The sequence below is a fragment of the Pseudoliparis swirei genome, chromosome 18, assembly GCF_029220125.1.
Source record: "Pseudoliparis swirei isolate HS2019 ecotype Mariana Trench chromosome 18, NWPU_hadal_v1, whole genome shotgun sequence".
NCBI lineage: Eukaryota > Metazoa > Chordata > Actinopteri > Perciformes > Liparidae > Pseudoliparis > Pseudoliparis swirei.
Genome location: NC_079405.1, coordinates 8,469,805 through 8,491,835, shown reverse-complemented (window position 1 = coordinate 8,491,835; position 22,031 = coordinate 8,469,805). Strand labels below are relative to the sequence as shown.

At 40.3% G+C, this 22,031-nt stretch overlaps 1 protein-coding gene across 2 annotated transcripts; it reads left to right on the top strand.

Moving 5' to 3' along the window:
• Positions 1-436: 436 nt before the first annotated feature.
• gls2b (glutaminase 2b (liver, mitochondrial)) lies at positions 437-17,774 on the top strand. 2 transcript variants are annotated; one of them, XM_056436396.1, is made up of 18 exons: positions 437-702; positions 1,299-1,398; positions 1,484-1,605; positions 3,087-3,216; positions 3,544-3,623; positions 4,602-4,765; positions 5,891-5,949; positions 6,554-6,586; positions 6,695-6,753; positions 6,881-6,947; positions 7,492-7,542; positions 7,684-7,860; positions 7,998-8,129; positions 8,637-8,729; positions 8,820-8,881; positions 9,155-9,231; positions 12,912-12,975; positions 13,494-17,774. In XM_056436396.1, exons 1-18 carry the CDS (start codon positions 530-532, stop codon positions 13,648-13,650), a joined length of 1,800 nt encoding a protein of 599 aa, XP_056292371.1. In that variant the 5' UTR covers positions 437-529; the 3' UTR covers positions 13,651-17,774. The 2 variants fall into 2 exon arrangements, 1 of the variants encoding a protein (XP_056292371.1); XR_008834327.1 differs by lacking the exons at positions 12,912-12,975; positions 13,494-17,774 and adding an exon at positions 10,714-11,089 and having other exon boundaries at positions 9,155-10,134.
• The last annotated feature ends 4,257 nt before the right edge of the window (positions 17,775-22,031 follow it).

Genomic DNA, 22,031 nt, shown 5'->3' with positions numbered 1-22,031 from the left:
GTTTAAAGCTGCAGCTGGTAAATGTGTCTTTTCTCCCCTTTTTTCTTCTTTTGTTTGTAGGCTACTATTAGCTGCTGAAATGTAGCTTGTAAACTTTTACAATGGTGAGAAAAAAAGTCTAGAATAACACACGTAGGCTAATGTATTTTTTAAATAATATTTGGTAGTATTAGCCTACTCTGAATCTGTAAAAAGTAGTCTCACCTACAATATTTCACTCTGACAGGTCGAAGTATAAAGTAGACTGAATTTAGCAGAATCCAGTTAAGTTAAGAACAATTACCTCAAAAAGGTTCTCAAGTACAGCAACCTAATTGGGGAAATATAACTTGGCAAAAAAAAAAAAAGTTCATGAGTCGAAAGAAACAAAAATCCCGACGACACCTGAAGGCAGCAAAACTTCAGCTTGTCATATGAAAGTCAGTGACCTGCAGAAGCCGCGTGAAAACAACTCGTATCAACCAGCAATCTTATCTCCTGGCTCCTCTGCCGTAAGTATCGACCTGTCAGAGCGTGTTTGTGGGGAGCCATGCAGCGTCTGAGAGCGCTGCGTCTGTCCAGCTCTGTCCAGCTGATCGTCAAACACACAGACTCATTTAGGAAGGTTTTCGTCATCCAGCCAGCATGTTGTCTGACCACGAAATCCACAACGACGTCCCAGAAACCACCGACTACACGCCTGGATCACTTCCATGTCAAAACGTAAGTGTCTCTTGGGTGAAGAGCAGTACGCTTTACTTGGGCCTGTTGTAGTAGAATTAAGAAGATATAAATACTGCAGTAGCCTACATAGGGGGTCATTGTCAGGTCATGTGTCAGTTATCACCATGTGTCATCTATAAATTAGGGAATTGTCTCTCTGATGTTAGCGTTTGAAGCAACGTTAGGCAGACAAAAGAGTTTCAAAGGGAGCAAATCTCCTATATGCAAATTGTAGTTGCACCTGGCAAAATAAATAAATACCTATATGTCCTGAAAATCATCATCTCAGCTATATCTTCAGTAGCTATTTGTTGTTGAGTATGTCCTCGTCAGCCTTTTTGACATGTATTTTTAGGGTAAACACAGCTGTAATGAATAACACACAAGTACTGTATGATCCTTTTTCATTTCGGTGGGTCAGGTTGCTGGTATTGTGCATGCCGGCTCACTGGAATAGCTCTGACGCTTTAGTATAATGGGGGCCTACGCACTTTTATCAATTACCCCTGTGTTTACGCTGCTGTGACAAAAATAAGCCTACATCATGCAAGAATGTTTGCGTTCTTTTTTTGAGAGTTTGATCCTCACTTCATCAGGAACATTCATTCAAATTCCGCCAGCTCGGGCGTGGAAGACCTGCTTTTCTACACCATCACGGATGGAAAAGAACAAGTCCCCATTTCCTACTTTACCTCAGTAAGTAGCTCGAGGCCCACCAACCTCACAAACCGAGCCCCCGCCTGGCTCTCTGTTGATGTATGTGCTCCACTGTGGTTTGCAGGCCCTGAAGAAAACCGGCCTTCACCCGTCAGACCCTCGTCTGAAGGACTGCATGGATGAGCTTCGACATGCTGTGAATGAATCTGTTAGTGAGGTGATGATGGACAGAGACCTTTTCCACAGGTGAGACGTCACTCAATCAAAAGCATTTAGACAACTCACTTTAACACCTGTAAACTCACTGGATGCCGATGCAGATCTAAAGGAATAGTTCCACCCAGACGGCCCAATAACATGTGTTGGTTTGCTAACGTTTTCACTGTCTCCACCCGCCCCGATAAAAATAGTGCTCTTTTAAAAAAATATTTGTGGTGTTCAAGCCGTCACAAATATATTTTTAATTAGAATGGCACAGTAAAATGTTATTATCCACCACAGACCTTGTTGTTTCATCGGGTGCAACTTAAGTGCCCTCCCCTGTGCAGAGGGAGGACACAGATCACTACAAAGACGCGTGGTAACATTTCTGCAACTTTAATGAGCAACAAGAGTCGCGATGTCACAGATGAGAAGTTTTGTCTAGAAAGCAAATTTTGAATTGAGCCGTGTTTTTACTTTTTTTTTTTAAAGCTGACTTTTCAGAATGAAACGGATCACTTTTGGCGGGAGACACCACAATAGATTTGTTTTGAGGGCGTGTTGCTCTTCTTCAGTACAACGGCATTTGTGTCTCATTTCTATCTCATGTTTTGTTTTCCATTCATTCCCCGGTGTCGGCATGAGCCCAAACTATTCTTAGTCTGACCTTCGGACACAATCCATTCGAATGAGGCATTTGTTGTATTTGACCCGGTGGGAGGTTATCTCTGTCTTTGTCTTTCTTCCCTTGTCTTCAACACACACACATACACACACCCCATTACTGATCATAAGTTATTTATTACAAGTCTACAGCAATGTGAAGAATGTCAGAATGTCACACAGCACCGTCGACACATTCTTGACATGACTGAAATGTTTTTGGCGAACTCTTTGGAACTCGTTAAGGTTAAAGTCTTGAGTGGGCTTTAATTCCATCGCTTTACTTCCAAGGGGTCGCCCCCAACCGCCGATATGATGGGTTTCGTAATATATTGCAGGCCAATGCAGAAATCGAGTTAGATTTTCAGGTTTTGCATACAAATGAAATCATTTCACCGGAGTATTGTCATGGAAATCTAATATTTCCGATTATTAGTTTCAAGTGATTTCTTGTACCTGCAATCAATCTTCGGTATTTACCAAAGAGGTGATGATAGCTAACACGTTTTATTATCTCTGTCCACTCTGTTGATTAATATATAACTAGCCAAAGCTAGTCAGTAAAACCTCCGTGCACACTTGAAACATGTGTACAGAAATGGTAGACATGCGTTTAGTTTAATTCAATAAAAACCTGGAGGTGTGACAAATCGGTGTTATGTAGTTAATGTGACATGTCAGCTTTATTTACTGACATGCTCGTCCAAGCAAAGGCCCGTTGTAGGCTGATAGCTGGCAGCTGCCGCTCACACACACACACACACACACACACACACTTACTATGTTACAGTGAATTCAAAAGTATCTATTTCATTTTCAGTGAGTTGCTCCTGAGTTATGTTTTTTTTTCTTTTTTTCCTAAGATGTGTTGGTGGGAACATCGTCCTGCTGATCCAGGCCTTCAGAAAGAAATTTGTCATCCCGGAGTTTGACGTGTTTGCACAAAAAATAAATGAGATCTACGACACGGTTCAAACCCAACGTAATGGGAAGGTTTGCATTTGTTTGTTTGTTCCTTATTGTAGTGACTAACACAAGGAGTGTAGAGTGTTGTTTAAGCCTGACACACATGTTTCATGTGGGTCACCTAGTGTGAAGTAGACGGCTTTCTTTAAATTCATACTGCCTTCTAAATATTTGCCTGCATGAAAATCCTAAAGATGAACGGCATTACTAACTTTTTTTTTTTAACTGACTTTTTATTCATTTACTCACTTCAACTTTCTGCTCATACACAATAACTGTTGTGACTCTTTATTTAAAATCTTAAACTGTGCAATTGAACTCTTACTGTGCTTCTCTTGTGTTTTCTGACTTCAGGTGGCAGACTACATCCCCCAACTCGCTAAATTTAGTCCAGAACTGTGGGGGGTGTCTTTGTGTACAGTGGACGGACAGAGGTACGAATAACAGATTAGTTGTTGACGAAAACATCGGCGCCACAACGTCCATTTAGTAGCTTTTATGTCGCTTGTAGCTTGTTTTATATCACATGATCTTCATCGATAGACAGTTATCAGACTTCTCGTCCTAATTGGCTTAAACGTTGCGATTGATTTGACTAATGCTGAGGACCACCATGAGTTATGATTGAAAGCTAAATATCAGCCACTCAGTGGACCTTGTGGTGAGATTGTATCGTCGACTACTGTTTCCCCGATTAAGAATCGGAAGGGTTTTATTGCAAAGTATATTTTCACACACAAATTTGACTTGGTGATTGGTGCGTTACAATAAACACAGTGCAATAATATATAAGGCATCATTCAATATTTCAAGATAAAACTTTACAATTGAATCTGATAAACAAATAAACTAAATGAGAGAATGTTTGACTAAGCGTTGAGTGTATTTAAAGTGAAGAGTTAAGAATGGACTTTCAATCTCAACAGAATAGTTTATTAATTATGGGACGAATTAACTTATTCTTGTTCTGTAATATTGATGCAACTGTGTGTGTGTGTGTGTGTGTGTGTGTGTGTGTGTGTGTGTGTGTGTGTGTGTGTGTGTGTGTGTGTGTGTGTGTGTGTGTGTGTGTGTGTGTGTGTGTGTGTGTGTGTGTGTGTGTGTGTGTGTGTGTGTGTGTGTGTGTGTGTGTGTGTGTGTGTGTGTGCGTGCAACCATCACAAGCGAGGGGTAATTCTGGACGAGAGAGCTCAAAATAGTGCTCGCCCTCTTCCTTATTCGTGCCTTTTTGAAATGACCTCACGCGAGACAGCGAACAACTTAAGTGCCCCAGCGTTGCGGAGGAGGAGCCGACTCGCACCGTAACTGTGTCTGCACTGAGTATTAATATGTAGTCCATCTTCCCGGTGGGGTCAAAGAGGCTCTGTTTTTATGTGCAGTGAGAGTTGAAACCTTCTGTCGTCCTCCCGCAGGCACTCGGTGGGCGACACCAAGCAGCCGTTCTGCCTGCAGTCCTGTGTGAAGCCCTTGCAGTACGCCATCGCCGTCCATGAGACGGGAACAGAGCGGGTTCACCGTTACATCGGCATGGAGCCCAGTGGACTCAAGTTCAACATGCTCTCGCTTGATGATGAAGGTGCGCCAGGCCTCATCACTTTCTTATTGGATCATTACCTTCGCATTGAAAATGCGGAAGGTAATGTTTTGATCGCCGTGTATTTGTATGCGTGCGTGCTATTCGCATAAGTCAAAAAGTATTAAACCGAATCGCATGAAATTTGGTGGGATGATTGGTTATTATCCGGGGACCATTTGATTAGATTTAGGGATCGATCGGGTCAAAGGTCAAGGTCAAGGTAATACAAAAGGTCAACATCTTCTTGCATCGCATGAAATTTGGTGGGATGATTGGTTATTATTCGGGGACCATTTGATTAGATTTTGGGATCGATCGGGTCAAAGGTCAAGGTCAGGAAAAGGTCAAAATCTTCTTTTTACCATAGCGCGGTCAATTTATAGCCAATTGGCATGCAACTAATGCTAAAATGTTAATAATTCAATGCCCAATCTTGTGATATGCGAAGGTATGCGCTCTACCGAGTGCCCGTTCTAGTTATGTCTTTGACTCTGAGCCAAGTGGCTACGTGAAGGTCTGAAATGTGAACCAATGAGGAAGTGCCCTAAAAATGCATCCTCTCTCTTGGCCATCAGGGGGCGACTCCTCTGGTTGCGAAAATTTGTCAAAATGTATGGAAGTCTATGAGGAAGTGATCATACTTCTCACTTGATTTATTACCTAAGTAAAAACTGTAAATGTGTGTTTATGGTCTTAATCGGTATAGTTTCAAGTCTTCTTCAATGCAGAATCATGTTCATTGAATAAATTATGATCCAATTTAGAGAACATTAGACAATACATCAGGCTATGCTTTAGGGCGTGGCTACCTTGTGCTTGACAGGTCGTTATGGTCTTACAGCTTTAATCCTTTCACGGTGTGTTTTCAGTTCACGAAAGGTACATTTTAGGATCTTGGTTGCCTACAAATTTTTTAATCAGCATCAGGTTGTATTTGCTTTCACCCTCTTGTTTCACTTCTGGTGGCGAAAACAAAATGGCTTCAGAACCATAGTCCACAAATGAGTGACATAACGGTGACTCTGTCCACATCTTATATACATGCTATGCTCTCAGTAAATATTTAACTTCTTACTTATGTATTTTGTATAGGAGCCCTCATTAACGTTCTGTCTTATGTCCCAGATAAGCCCCACAACCCCATGGTGAACGCTGGAGCCATATTGATCAGCTCTCTTATCAAGGTAAACAGATGGACATACGGCCTGCTGCGAGACACACAGAACAGTTTACTAACTTGGACTTTGTCACACAAGCATTCGATTTTTGCAACTGATTCCTTTTTTTATTTTCCCAAAATCAGTCATCAAATGTCTTTGATTAAAAATATATATATTATTTTATATATTTATTTATATATATATATGTGTATATATATATTATATTATTTATATATATAGATATGAGTAGGAATTTTGTAATCCTTTTTTGAGAACTCTTATCTTATTGACAGCATATAACTGCTTTTTATTAACATATTCAAAGCTTGTCTTGCAGATTTAAATCCGAAAAATACAGGTTTATGTCGTCGTCTGCAGTCATGTTTTGTGAAATAATCCCTGAACTCTCCCTGAGCTCTGTGATTTATGACCACTGCCTATCTTTGATCTTGTACTTTACCCACTGATAAATAAAGTAATAAATTATGCAATCAGTGATACAGTCATGTATTGTTTCACACCACAGTGTTATGATTACTGTAGTACCAAAGTCATCAGTCAAGTTCAGTGTTCATGAATGTGGCCATTACAATCAAAACATACAAATAACTCTCGCTTTGTTTTTCAGCCTCATTCAAATAAGGCAGAGAAGTTTGACTATGTAAGTAGAGTGTCTCGCCTCCGTTAGCCCCACGAATATAAAACTAGGGGTCGTGTCATTCGTCAGAGATGCTGCAGCACTCGTAAAATATTGTCTTTGCTCGCCCAGGTTATGGAGTTTGTGAAAAAGATGGCTGGCCAGGAGTATGTGGGATTCAGCAATGCCATGTGAGTGCCCTGACAAATACATTTGAAGTTATAATATCTTTTTTCAGGACACCTAAGTTGAAAGACTGTGTTGCGTCTATTGCATTATTGATGTTTCTGTATTGACCTCTCCTCCTCTCTGTGTCAGGTTCCAGTCAGAAAAAGAAACGGCCAACAGAAATTTTGCCATTGGATACTACATGAAAGAGAAGAAGGTCAGTTCCCGAATGCTGAAATACGTGGCATTCAAAATGCCACATATTTGCCTTCGCAAAAGCTGAATACCAAATGGAATAATTGTTTCAGCTCTGCATGTAAAGCTTATGGTTTAATTTCAATATTTTGAAAAGCCAGCTTGTTGTCTGGTAAAAACACATTTTCTACCAAGATTTTGATTTTATTCATATTTAGTTTGAAAGGTTAGTCAAACCAACACTTCTGTTATCCACTGCAATACATCTATTTCTAATTTGTTATTTTTATTTTGCATGACAAAAAATGTACCTTCCATCCATCTATCCGTGTTTGCTTCCGTCATCAATTTCCAAAACAAACAATCATTGAGCCCAACTGAGATTTCTTCTCGATGGCCTTTATCATGCTCGAGGCATATCCACGACCTTTTGACCCCGCTTGAGGAGCCAGTCTAAAAGATAACCTTATGACGAGACCAAGATATTCTTTATTATCATAGTACATCTGAAGATTGCTAGGCCGGCATAATTCACATAGTCACTATGATCATATTTCCTTCACCAGTGTTTTCCTCCGGGAGCTGATATGATCGATTCCCTGGACTTCTACTTCCAGGTAAACACGCTCTACCATCGAGTGGCGCTTTTCATGAAGAATCATTTCATCAATAATCTTGTGGAGCTTTATATTGATTTAGCTGTTGTGAAAAAAGACCCAATGGTGTTGACCATGACCTGGTCCTCCTTTTGGCCTCAGCTTTGCTCCATCGAGGTGACCTGTGAATCCGCAAGCGTCATGGCTGCCACTCTGGCCAACGGGGGGATCTGTCCAATCACAGGCGAGCTTGTCCTGAGTGCGGAGGCGGTGCGGAACACTTTGAGTCTCATGCACTCGTGTGGCATGTACGACTTCTCTGGCCAGATGGCTTTTCATGTGAGTCCCGGGAGGAAGTGAGTGTACCGGCTCTCTGGCAAAAACAGAAATAAACAGATGAATCAGGGTGAAAACTGTGAAGGAAAAGCTTTGTCATTTGTTGACCTGAAACAAATCCCACTCCTCTCATCTGCCAGGTGGGCTTGCCGGCCAAATCCGGGGTGTCCGGTGCCATACTGCTGGTGATCCCGAACGTGATGGGAGTGTTGTGTTGGTCTCCTCCTCTGGACAGAGTTGGAAACAGCGTCCGGGGAATTCACTTCTGTCAGGTTGGACAAAGGTTTTGCATTTGGACTGTTCCCGGCAGAGGAGAAGATGCTTAAGTAAAGCCACAATGTCCATAATGTTTATTGGATTATAGCATCAAATCATTTTGAGGGCATATTCTTTTGTCATTACTGTCTCCTGCGCTGTTGTTTTTTCACTCTATTGAAGCGAAACATTTAAAATCTTACACAAAGCGGCTTTAACTTGCTTCGTTAGACAAACCAATTAAAGTTTGTTCGACCAAAACCAGAATCTTGAAAAGTTTAGGTCCAACAGTCAATACCGTGGAGATGTAAACTCTATAGCTGCCTTACAGAAAACTAATTGTGGTACTGATTACTAGAGCATGATGACATAAAATCATTCCAGTGGCCTCAGAAGCCTTGTTCTAAAAAAAAGAGCAGGTTTAATTTGCATTCTAGTTTTCTTTGTCTGAAAGCATACATTGATACACAAGTCCTCCAGCGTTTTCCTCCTCTCACCATTATACTGTGTATTACCACCCTCAGGAGCTCGTTTCAGTCTTCAATTTCCACAATTATGACAACCTGAGGCACTTTGTAAAGAAGCAGGATCCTCGCCGACCGGATGGAGATGACAGGGTTTGTTGCTTTGTCAGTTTGATCTTGCTCGTGTGTTGAATGTGTTTTTGTTTCTCTGTGTTTTATATTTCTTCCCCCTTGTATTTGCAGAACAAGTCAGTTTTTAATTTGATGTTCGCCGCCTACAGTGGGGACGTGTCTGCCCTGAGAAGGTACATCCCCAGCCAACCTGTTTATTGTCTGTCCCGTATAGCAGATGGCCTTCATAATGTTAACACCCGGCGTGGGTGCCAGAAAACACTCAGATTTAATGAATATCGAACATAAAGTGGAGTTAACTACTTCAATGCTGCTTGGCATTTATTATCCACATGTGAAGGGTAATTTCTGTATTTCTTTGGTGATAATGCATCTGTCTATCATATTTGTACTTGCATGTAGAATAAATCTAAAATGTGTATTTGTGCTTTTATTCATTCCTTCAGGTTCGCTCTGTCGTCCATGGACATGGACCTGAAGGACTATGATTCTCGAACAGCGCTTCATATCTCTGCAGCAGAGGGTGAGTTCCACGTAATCTGTCAATCTGCGGTTCGGTTATTTAGTGAAGGAGCAAGCACTAAATCACTTCCACGGGCAAACCATAAAGCGGTCAGGCAGCAAATCAGTTTGACCACTTGGCAAAAATAAGACTTCCTCAGCTCTCAAAAGGTCTGCATTGAAAAGCCGAAAATTATGAACTCCAAGAAATCATGAATGAAGCATAAATAAACCAGTTATTATCCGACTCATCCCTACTGTGTGTGCCCATGATAACCCAACACAGGGGGGTTTCACTTATTCTTCCTGATTGGAGCACTATGTGCAGTGGTGTATAGTAACGAAGTAGAAGTACTTCGTTACTTTACTTAAGTAGTTTTTTTGGGTATCTGTACTTTATTTTACTACTTATATTTCTGTTTACTTTTACATTTACTTCACTACATTTTGCAATGAAAACTTGTACTTTTACTCCGATACATTTCCCCTGAAACAGTATCGTTACTCGTTACTACGGAAAAAAATAATCATGAGAAACATCGGGGACTGTTGTGGAACACACCGCAGCGCACCTGAACGCAGCACATCGGGGACTGTTGTGGAACACGCCGCAGCGCACCTGAACGCAGCACGAGCACCAGGTTGGGGTTCAGTGGTCCTTGCCGCGTGTTTCTCTTCCCAGTGATGCCCAGGATGCTAGCGAGCGAGCGGCTACAGATACGACTCATTTCATGTGGAGCAGCAATGGAAGCTACTCGAACAACCACGGTGACCAAGATCAACGTCCGTGGCCATATTTGGGCGAACTCTTTTCTTTGGTCGGAGTGAAAGTTTCTTCCTACCGGATGAAGTGCCTCTTATGCCGACCGAAAGCTACGGAGATATTGGCCTTCAACAACTCACCAACCTCAGGAAACACATTGAGGTAAATTAAGATTAATCCCATGAGCCGCAACGTTAATGTTTAGTCATCATAAACCTATTAAGATATCTAGCAGTGTTGTCCTCAGGATTGGAGTAAGTTATATCTTTGGCAGGAGGGGGGAGGCAGGTATCTGATTGTCCTACGCATGTTGTACGTTAGGCTAACGTTCGCTAGCTATCGTCAATTAAATGAGACAATTAGCGTGAGTGGAGCAGACGGATCTCTAGCGAGTTAATGAGCTGAAGAAGTGTTGACAGTTGTGAGAATTTGTTGATTTGAGTCGTAGCTATAATATAATGCTAATCATTACAGCATTATTATAATTATTTGTATTAATATTATAAGAGTGACGGTCCAGTAATGGCGACGATATTGATTTGGGACTGTTGTTGTGTTTAACTACAGAGATACAAGTACATATTCACAAATCAACTCTGGATGCACGACAGTGCATGAAACTAAATGTATAAACTTCAAATTAAAACAAACTATTTTGTACAAAACTGTTGGTTGGGGTCATGACATGTTAGGAAGTGTTATTAATTCTATCATGTCTATAATACTCTCACTTTATTTCAGGAATGGACTACATCAAGCAGCACATGGAAGAACCCTCCCTACAGCTAGGTGATGCCACCAGGTCCAGTTCATCTGATGAAGAGGACTTCTTCTTCATCATCTCAAGCGCATGAAGCAGCAAACAGCTGGATGGAGACGTGGATCACGTTGACTTGCTGAAATGCTTCCCAACTGTGTGCAGGCTGTCTGTGAAGCTAGACACACTCTACCTGCACCAGGGCCTGTGAAGCTAGACACACTCTACCTGCACCAGGGCCTGTGAAGCTAGACACACTCTACCTGCACCATCAGGGCCTGTGAAGCTAGACACACTCTACCTGCACCATCAGGGCCTGTGAAGCTAGACACACTCTACCTGCACCAGGGCCTGTGAAGCTAGACACACTCTACCTGCATCAGGGCCTGTGAAGCTAGACACACTCTACCTGCATCAGGGCCTGTGAAGCTAGACACACTCTACCTGCATCAGGGCCTGTGAAGCTAGACACACTCTACCTGCATCAGGGCCTGTGAAGCTAGACACACTCTACCTGCACCAGGGCCTGTGAAGCTAGACACACTCTACCTGCACCATGTGAACGGCTCTTCAGCATCGCAGGACTCGTCTTCAGCCCCAGAAGAGCGACACTGAAATCTGTCCATTTTGAAAATCAACTTCTTTTGAAGATGAACAAGAATTTGTTCAGTTTAAAGTGATGATTCTGGTTGTTACTTTTGGTTCTGCTTTTTTCTGTGTTAATCGTGTTTTTATATTTTAGTAATTTCATAGTATTCATATATTGCTAAGTTCATCCTAGCTCATACTCCTTGTTCATGGCGGCCACAGCACCCAAACAAATAAACTTCATAATTCTCAAAATTCTGACCCTTTGTTTTTTTTATTAACAGCATTTACTTTTACTTTCAATACTTAAGTACATTTAATATCAGAAAATTACTTTTGATACTTAAGTACAAAAAAAATCAGATACTTTAATACTTTTACTCAAGTAGTATTCTCATAGGTGACTTTTACTTTTACTTGAGTAATTTTCCAGTCAAGTATCTTTACTTTTACTCAAGTATGACTTTTGGGTACTTTATACACCACTGACTATGTGGGCGTGAACATCTCTATCGCCCTCCTTTTTGTTTTGTCGGTAGAAGTCACACCGGTTAGATTCATCTGCAGGCTACCTGTAGTTTGCTGATGATATATATCTAGATATATATATACTGTGTATAAACTGTATTCTTATTCGCAATAACACAAGATATGTTTCTTAACAGATTAACCCTTCATTGCACAACATCATACTAGTCTGCATGTGTTAAGTATTGCAAAACAGAAAACAAGGATTTTGGAGAAAACTAGATTTGTTTTGTGGTCAAAAGGAAGTGGTAATCAACTCTTTGTTCAGGCAGCAGCCCGGAGTTTCCCCTCATGCTCTGGGGTCGCCTCGATCTTTTGAGGGTATCGTTACTTGTACACACAGCGCAGCTCCACCTGACATCAACCTGAGCAGTGAAAATGCCTCCGTGTGTTGTTCAAGGCCTTCAGCTTAGAAGAAAAATGTATGATTTTACCTTTAAAATACTGCAATTTCCGAAAGAGGGTTGATTGAAACAACAACCCAACAGCACCTTTTATTATACAAACAATTAAGCTCAGAGGATAATTGTATTTAACTCGCGTTGTGTGTTCACCGCTGTGATCAGCGCTAAATTACTTTCCACTTAATTTGATTAATTTGGGAGGCACAGTAACTTTTTGGCTCACATTATACAAACCTAAGAACAAATCGGCTCACGCAGCCTCTCAGGGCACCATATGGTCGATTGTTTGTCGTCTGTTGTGCTCTAGGTTTATTCGCAGCACAGATTTAATGCTTTTCTGCAGCAAGTTCAACGGTGACATTTAAAAAAGAAAAAATGAGCCAGGTAAGCAAGCTATTTGTTTACGAGATAAACATGGGAGTGATAACAGTCTTCTTGCAAATGAAAAAGGCAGAGCTCTGTGCTCCGAAATCTGATTCGGACTTGGATCGTGACTGGAGGAAAAGAGTCCTACTTTTTTTTCTTTCTCCATGTACTTTGCATTCTTAGCACTTTTTTGTGTTCCACCCACAAGTTGTCACACTTGTCAATTGTGAAAATCGTTCTAGTTTGGTCAATATGATCTTAAAGAGCACTTTGTCATCTTTTGTGTTCATTCTCAGGTCATAAAGATGTGGTGACGTTCCTTACTGAAATCTGCAAAGTTGATCCTTTTGTAGAAGACAGGTGAGAACCGCATCGAACACTTGTGTTTTTATCCTTTAGCTTTGAATTTCTTGCACTGCACTTTGATTATGAGAAAATATGTGTTTGTTTTATGTTGTTTTCAGATCTATGATGTACTTTCCTCTCTTTTATTGTGAGCTAATTTTGCTGAGAATAACCCATTTTTAGACAACCACAAGAGTTCCCCGAGCATGCAGCAATAACTGTCCACCAAATTATAAGAATGACGGTGTGCATCTTATCTTTCTATTCTTGCATTTCAGGAACACAGTATTTAATCTCATTTGGTATTGCATCTCTAATACAAACATGTAAAAAATGCAAAGTTCAGGGTAACCTACATCTAGAGCCATATGCCTGAGTAGCAGAATGTTCCTGCATTAACAGATGAAACCTCAGAATGAACATTTGAAGTTGTCTTTACCACATACTGTGACTTGTATTATTGTGCAGTGCTGAAAATGCTCCATGACGTACCTGCTGACTCATCGTACTCATTTGTACTCATTGCTGTGCAGGTGGGGCAACCTCCCAGTCGACGACGCCATGCAGTTCAGACATGAGGAGGTGGTGAAGGTGCTGAAAGACTACCAGCAGGTCTACAGGCAACAGGAAGCACAGCACCCTGAGGCTGAGCGTCCCCCAATTCTGAACACCATCGAGAGCATAGTGTGATGTATCGCATGCAACTCGTCAGGGAGTTTGTGCAATCTGTCAAGTTTTGAAATGTGTCGGTCCATTTGTAGCACCCAAAAGGAGTTTAAAGAAATACCAGAAGATGACTGTAACATAAATTAACAATGCAAACTGCAGTGAAGGAAAATGATGAGCAGGTGAAAAGGAAAACTTGAAACGAAGATCAAATGCAAACAATGAGGCAGAGAAAATAGAACAAAACAAGCCAATAAAATACAACCATTTGTGATGTTGTGCCATCTATATATGCTGTAAATAGATCAAGCATAATTTCAAATCTGTAATGCTGAAATACATCAACCTGCACACAATGTTTGTGTTGGGTTTTATGTAGCAGAGTATTGTAAAAGATTTGATGGATATTATTTATACTTGCAATGTTTCACATTACTTACACAATACATTTTTCCAGTTTTTTATTTATACTATTGTGTCTTGTTGGAACATCTGAATATGTACTAAAAACTAATTGACATGATTGGATGTAAAAACTCAAATTCTCCGTTTTGTAAAAGGGAAACAAGGGAAGGAATTGTACATTATCCCAAAAAACATAATGTAGGATATATTGTTTTTTAATATTTTTCAGCTGTAAATAAGTGCACTGGATTCCTAATAATACATTATTATACATAATGTCATAACATTTATGCACATTGTATCTCTTCATAAACGAGAAATTCCAAAAAAGTATTCACGTGAAACTATTTGACATTGAAAAAATCCATTAAACATTTTTTTTATCTGCCACCCATCGTATCATTTTGCTTTGATTTATTGGTATTGTGGTAGTCAATGCGTCATGCAGTCAGTAATGAGTTGTTTGCAACCAAAAAATCAGCTGAATGTAGAAACAAGATGGAGAAGCTGCAGGAGACGTGTGACATTGTCAGGAGGGGGTCGGTACTAAATTGTTTTAAATGCAATTAGTACAAGAGTTTGTTATGAAAAATTATATTTTCTCAGAAAAAGCTAGACATTCAGATAGTGATGATAAAGGATACAACTAATGTATGCTAAGTCATGGCCATCTCATTTTAAAAGGCTTTCCCTCTTCTTTATTTATAGGTATGAGAGTTAATCACTGTTGACAGACTGTCCCCTCACTGACCTGTGGCTGGTAAAAGCTGAGCTGCAGCATGGTGGCTGTGACCACGGTATGCAGTTGTCCTAGCTTCCACCAGGTGGCACTGTGTTCCCATCAGAAGGGCTTTCTGTAAACCCACAGCATCAGTGGCATAGGACTGCACAGAGCGTCTTAGATACCTGCAGAGATACAGAGCGTCTTGATTACCTGCAGAGATAACGAGCATCTTAGATACCTGCAGAGATACAGAGCGTCTTAGGTACCTGCAGAGATAAAGAATGTCTTAGGTTTCTGCAGAGATACAAATCATCTTAGGTACCTGCAGAGATAAAGAGCATCTTAGGTACCTGCAGAGATAAAGAGCATCTTAGGTACCTGCAGAGATAAAGAGCATCTTAGGTACCTGCAGAGATAAAGAGCATCTTAGGTACCTGCAGAGATACAGAGCATCTTAGGTACCTGCAGAGATAAAGAGCATCTTAGGTACCTGCAGAGATAAAGAGCATCTTAGGTACCTGCAGAGATAAAGGCCTGTATTGAACTGGGTTAGGAGCAGAACATCAAGTAGTAAATGTAGTCATCCATTTTTGATAACGTGGAACAGTGTGTCTCGTGCTCTCTGTTGTCAATAAAAGAACGTTTAATCCCTGTCTTTTGGAAGATTGGGGTCCAGTACTGTTCCTGTAAAAAATTAACTGGGCCTCTTTATCAGCAGGGCAGACTGGTGTTAGATTGTGAATGATTTGATTTGGTCGATAGGAAAATCAATAAAAACCAGCACAATAGATGATTACCATAAATCAAAAATAGATATTTTTCCCATCGACCTATTTTAGTAATATTTATCAATCTTGATTGTTTTGGTGCGAGTGGCTTAGTTTTGGAGCCATTGGCTGTCGAGATGTCTGCCTGCTCTCCAATATAATGGCACTAGCCGGCACTCGGCACAAGTCGTGTGCTATATTGTCCCATTATTTTGGAGAGAAAGCAAACATCTACAAAACTAGATTGATGAATCGCACTACGAGTAAGGAAAAATAAGTATTTTCTTTATTTTGTGGTGAACTGTCCCTTTAAAGGTTCTCATTCAGATCGTTATTTCAGCAGCAAACACATATGCTGAGTAATTTCTTCTTGGAGTGGATAATTTTCCGGTAATTACATTGTTGAACTATTTTGACACATAGAATTTTCAGAGACGCTGTGATTTCCAACAGTTTTGAAAGCCTCCAATGACTTGCCAATTATCTTCCAACGCGGCGGGTAATCAACCAGCACATAACCCGCCACACAGCCCAGATCTTGTTATTGTTTAGTCTGCGAGTTCTTATTAATTCCAAGCCTTGATAGTAGTCATGATTTATCAGGCTAACTGGTGTGAACAGTGATTTAGTGGAGGTTGTTGTGGGACAAGATGTGGTCAATTGGCAGGGATCCAATCTGTAGTCGGAGTTTAGGGTGGCTTCAGTGGACAAACCTGTGGAGATGCATGAGTCAAAGGAAATACCCAAACATGGACCAGAATCTTTAGCAGAATGTGTGTTCACAACAGCCTCGTGTGGTTAAATAGAGAGGTGAAAATGTTTCATCACTAGAATATGATTAATCAAGCAGAATAAAATAATGGATGAGTTGTAATTAGGTGTTTCTCATTAAAGTCTGGTACAGAGAGATTCCACATACATTGACCTTTTGGTTTAGTTCTATCAGATGAGAGGTAAATCATGTTGTAAGCCGGTACATGTTGTGCTGATTAACTCAGGTAATAAACAGAAATTAGGTTTGCAGCCTCAAAGGGATGTGCTGAGATTATAATAGATATTAACAAAGCCACTGTATTGTTTTGTTTGCGCTTCCTTTCAATGTATACATCAAAAAGTTATTTTTAAATACAAATATTTTAGCACATAAGAAACAATTAACCTTGAAAATATTGTATACAACATATAGTATGTGGCTATTCTACACAGTCCAACTCTAAATATCTCACTTATCTTTGTTTAAGTACATTAAGTATAAACTTTTAAGGTACAATACTAAGACTTTACGTGAGTATGTCGTGCTACTTTAACTCCACGACGGTACCAAACAGTTTAAAAAGTACTTAAAAATACCTCCAACCCAAACCAGCTTAAACATGAAAAGGCTTCTTACATAAATCAATAATATTAATAATCCAGTAACTTTAAATAATCTATTTTTCCTCCAAGCATAAAACAAGTGTGAGTGTTCCTCTCACTCGTTAGACATGCAGTTGGTGTTCCACTTAAATCTCCACCAGATGTCGGAGTGACAGCAGGACAATATGACGTGGATTTGCTGCAGGATGTGAAGCCATCATCGCCACCATATAGCCACACACACAAACACACTCACACACACATATCGATATCTATATATATATATATATCTATATATATATATGTCCTGCAGAGTGATCTGTTTGGACTTGCATTCATACAGCCTTCTATGAATGTGTAAAGACTCTCAGGAAGTCTTAAAAGTGTCACACAAAAATAAATATATGTATGTGAGGTTGATTCATCCAGTGGGAATATGACTCTTCCCAAAAACGTTGTTGTTAATTTTTCACAAACACAGAGACGGTGGACTAACTATTGTTGTCATGAAAGTATCATTTGAAGCCCTGCGACGAAATATTGTGGTTGTTACGTTTTTGATAGTTTCTCAAAAAGGGCAAATAGTCTAATAAATTGAGAGAAAAAAAATATATATATATATACTCTTTTTCGTGTTATACTAAGAAAAATAAAATTGTGCTTCTCCTCATGCTATGATGTTTGTTTTTCATCTGATATCCAGTTTATCTTTTCTGACAGCTATGTTCTCCCTCTGTGCCATCTCATAACTTCAGATTGACTTTAAATAATTTTGTAGGTGTTTGCTTTGAAAATGTGTTTGATTTGAAAATGATTCGACAAACTTTCATACGGCGAATGTATAAAAAAAAATTGTTATGAATAAAGGCATCATTCCGAGAGACCGCTCAAAAGTCTAGATTTGCTTTTGTTTTTTTTGGATTTTCCGGCAGGGAATCAATAGAAGGAAGGACTCCAGCCCTCCGGCTTTTACAAGAACAAAAAGCATAATAAAGCACCCTCTCAAGAACTGACTGTATGAGAGATAAACAGTTGAATCTGAATTTTTCAACCCTCGACCCTCAGAGGAAATAATTTGTATTTTAATGTCATTTAGAGATGCGCACACTTTCTGATTCTCAATATTTGAATTAGTAGTATAATTGAATAATGTTTGTAACGCCTGGGTATGCCGATACAAAAAAAGGTATTGTTCATTGTTCAGCTTATATTAATACAAATATTTGTGCAATTATTAGTTATTTATATGCAATCGGCAGTGTGATACAAGCGTATTATGGAGTTTGCTATCTACAATGCACAGACATTTTGGGGGGCAGGTGCTCAAACCAAAAAAAAGGGCACCCAATGCCAAAAAAAATTCTGAAAGAGTTGAAGCATTAGCAGCAATACACTGATGATGCAATACATCCTCGACCTGCATTTCTTCTGGGCAGCATCAGACCGCGAGCTTACATTTTCTTTATGAATAAAGATGAATTATTATATAGCAACAACAGTACAAGCGTTCTGATTGGCTAATGGGCGTCATGCCAGCCACGTATTGCCCTCCTGGTCTGATACGGATCCGTATTGCCCTCTGACGTCATTTTCAAAATGAGCGATATTGATCGACATCAACAGCCAAGAGCAGTGGTCCTCAAACTAAGGCCCACGGGCCGAATACGGCCCGCCTCCACATTTGACCTCCGGCCCTCTGAACAATACCAGAGGCCTTATGATTTTGTTTTTAGTCTGGCCACGAAAATCCTAGACTAGCCCGTTAAATAGAACGGAATAAGAACTCTCTCTCTCTCTTTTCTCTCTCTTCTCTCTCTCTTCTCTCTCTCCTCTCTCTCTATTCTCCAAACATAACTAAAGTCAGTAAACAGCTGGACGAGGCTTTGAAATCACGGATTTCGTGAGTTAAAAAAAAAAACATGTTTTATGAAACGTCGGACCAGTTGTGACGTCATGTTTTCAGCAGCGCTAATGTTGTGGTTGATTTACAGTGGTGTATAGTAACGAAGTAGAAGTACTTCGTTACTTTACTTAAGTAGTTTTTTTGGGTATCTGTACTTTATTTTACTACTTATATTTCTGTTTACTTTTACTTTTACTTCACTACATTTTGCAATTAAAACTTGTATTTTTACTCCGATACATTTCCCCTGAAACAGTATCGTTACTCGTTACTACGGAAAAAAATAATCATGAGCAACATCGGGGACTGTTGTGGAACACACCGCAGCTCTTTCTATTCCCAGTGATGCCCAGGATGTTAGCGAGCGAGCGGCTACAGATACGACTCATTTCATGTGGAGCAGCAATGGAAGCTACTCGAGCAACCACGGGGACCAAGATCAACGTCCGTGGCCATATTTGGGCGAACTCTTTTCTTTTGTCGGAGTGAAAGTTTCTTCCTACCGGATGAAGTGCCTCTTATGCCGACCGAAAGCTACGGAGATACTGGCCTTCAAAAACACACCAACCTCAGGAAACACATTGAGGTAAATTAAGATTAATCCCATGAGCCGCAACGTGCATGTTTAGTCATCATAAACCTGTTAAGATATCTAGCAGTGTTGTCCTCAGGATTGGAGTAAGTTATATCTTTGGCAGGAGAGGGGAAGACAGGTGTCTGATTGTCCTACACATGTTGTATGTTAGGCTAACGTTCGCTAGCTATCGTCAATTAAATGAGACAATTAGCGTGAGTGTAGTAGACGGATCTCTAGCGAGTTAATGAGCTGAAGAAGTGTTGACAGTTGTGAGAATTTGTTGATTTGAGTCGTCTTAGCTATAATATAATGCTAATCATTACAGCATTATTATCATTATTTGTATTCATATTATAAGAGTGACGGTCCAGTAATGGCGACGATATTGATTTGGGACTGTTGTTGTGTTTAACTACAGATACAAGTACATATTCACAAATCAACTCTGGATGCACGGACAGTGCATGAAACTAAATGTATAAACCTCAAATTAAAACAAACTATTTAGTACAAAACTGTTGGTTGGGGTCATGACATGTAAGGAAGTGTTATTAATTCTATCATGTCTATAATACTCTCACTTTATTTCAGGAATGGAATACATCAAGCAGCACATGGAAGAACCCTCCCTGCAGCTAGGTGATGCCACCAGGTCCAGTTCATCTGATGAAGAGGACTTCTTCTTCGTCATCTCAAGCGCATGACAGCAGCAAACAGCTGGATGGAGACGTGGATCACGTTGACTTGCTGAAATGCTTCCCAACTGTGTGCAGGCTGTCTGTGAAGCTAGACACACTCTACCTGCACCAGGGCCTGTGAAGCTAGACACACTGTGAAGCTAGACACACTCTACCTGCACCAGGGCCTGTGAAGCTAGACACACTCTACCTGCACCAGGGCCTGTGAAGCTAGACACACTCTACCTGCACCAGGGCCTGTGAACGGCTCTTACCTGCATCAGGGCCTGTGAGGCTCTTCAGACTCGTCTTCAGCCCAAGAAGAGCGACACTGAAATCTGTCCATTTTGAAAATCAACTTCTTTTGAAGATGAACAAGACATTTTTCACTTTAAAGTGATGATTTTGGTTGTTACTTTTGGTTCTGCTTTTTTCTGTGTTTATCGTGTTTTTATATTTTAGTAATTTCATAGTATTCATATATTGCTAAGTTCATCCTAGCTCATACTCCTTGTTCATGGCGGCCACAGCACCCAAACAAATAAACTTCATAATTCTCAAAATTCTGACCCTTTGTTTTTTTTATTCACAGCATTTACTTTTACTTTCAATACTTAAGTACATTTAATATCAGAAAATTACTTTTGATACGTAAGTACAAAAAAAATCAGATACTTTCATACTTTTACTCAAGTAGTATTCTCATAAGTGACTTACTTTTACTTGAGTAATTTTCCAGTCAAGTATCTTTACTTTTACTCAAATATGACTTTTGGGTACTTTATACACCACTGTTGATTTATCACAAAACAACGTCAGGGGACAAACACCGTCATGACCTGTTTGTCTGGTGCTGCGGGTCAGAGGAGAAGGAGGTGCAGCCGTTTGGTGGCGCGAGGAGCACTGCGCGGAGGAGGAAGTGGAGGAGGAGGGAGGAGCGCGGCGGGGGGAGGGGGGGGGGCTCATGAGCGCCGCGGAGCGGGTCGGGGCGAAATTCTCACAATAACTCAAATAAATGTCCCGTCGGATATTAAAACACATTTGGGGGGACTTGATGACCGAGAGAGTAACTTATTCTTAAATACGGATGAATGAAAAAAATGTGTCTCCAGCAAAAAGGGCACTTTTCTCATCCAGGGCAAAGGGGCTGGTGCTTGAGCACCACTAGGGCTCTATCTGTGCACGTGCCTGTCTATGTGTGCCCTGAGAGTTGCAGTGGAACATTATTTTGTCTTAATTTCTTGTTGCATCTGAATTTTTCCCGTGACGTGAAACTGGACATCTTCAACCATGAAGAGTTGAAAAACTCGTCCAATGTGATGAGTTATCAGAGGGAGTGTTGAGCCAGGTCAGACTGCTGACCAAGTCCAAAACATCCATTTCATGACTTGTGCGTGTGTAATTGAAATAATGATCGCTAATGACATGAGACATTATCCACCTCAATAAAACACAGTACAATCCATTTTATTGTCATGCATTTATAAAGAAAAAAAAAAGTCTTTGGTTTCTTTAGAACATCAACTACCAGCTCTTACATGTTTGGTGGTGTCCGAAAAGTTCTGTTCTCATGGCAAATACCTATGTTTTCATAATTAACATGTAGTGGATGTTGACAAATAATAACGGTGGTATTTTGTTGTATGTATGATCTTATAAGCCTCGTCAATGGAGTAGCCTCAAAGTATGTTTTCCCACAGGTCTCGTAGTTACGGCTTCTCCCCAGTGGGCTCTTCTCATGTGAACCAACAAGGCTGAATTATGTCTGAAATCTTTTTCACATGTTTTGCAAGAAAATGGCTTCTCACCTGTGTGTGTTCTCATGTGGACCGTCAAATGACTACTATTTCCAAAATTCCTCGAACATATTTTGCAAGAAAATGGCTTCTCACCTGTGTGTGTCCTTGTGTGGACCTTCAAGTTAGCATTAGATTTAAAATCCTTCCCACATATTTTGCAAGAAAATGGCTTCTCACCTGTGTGTGTTCTCATGTGG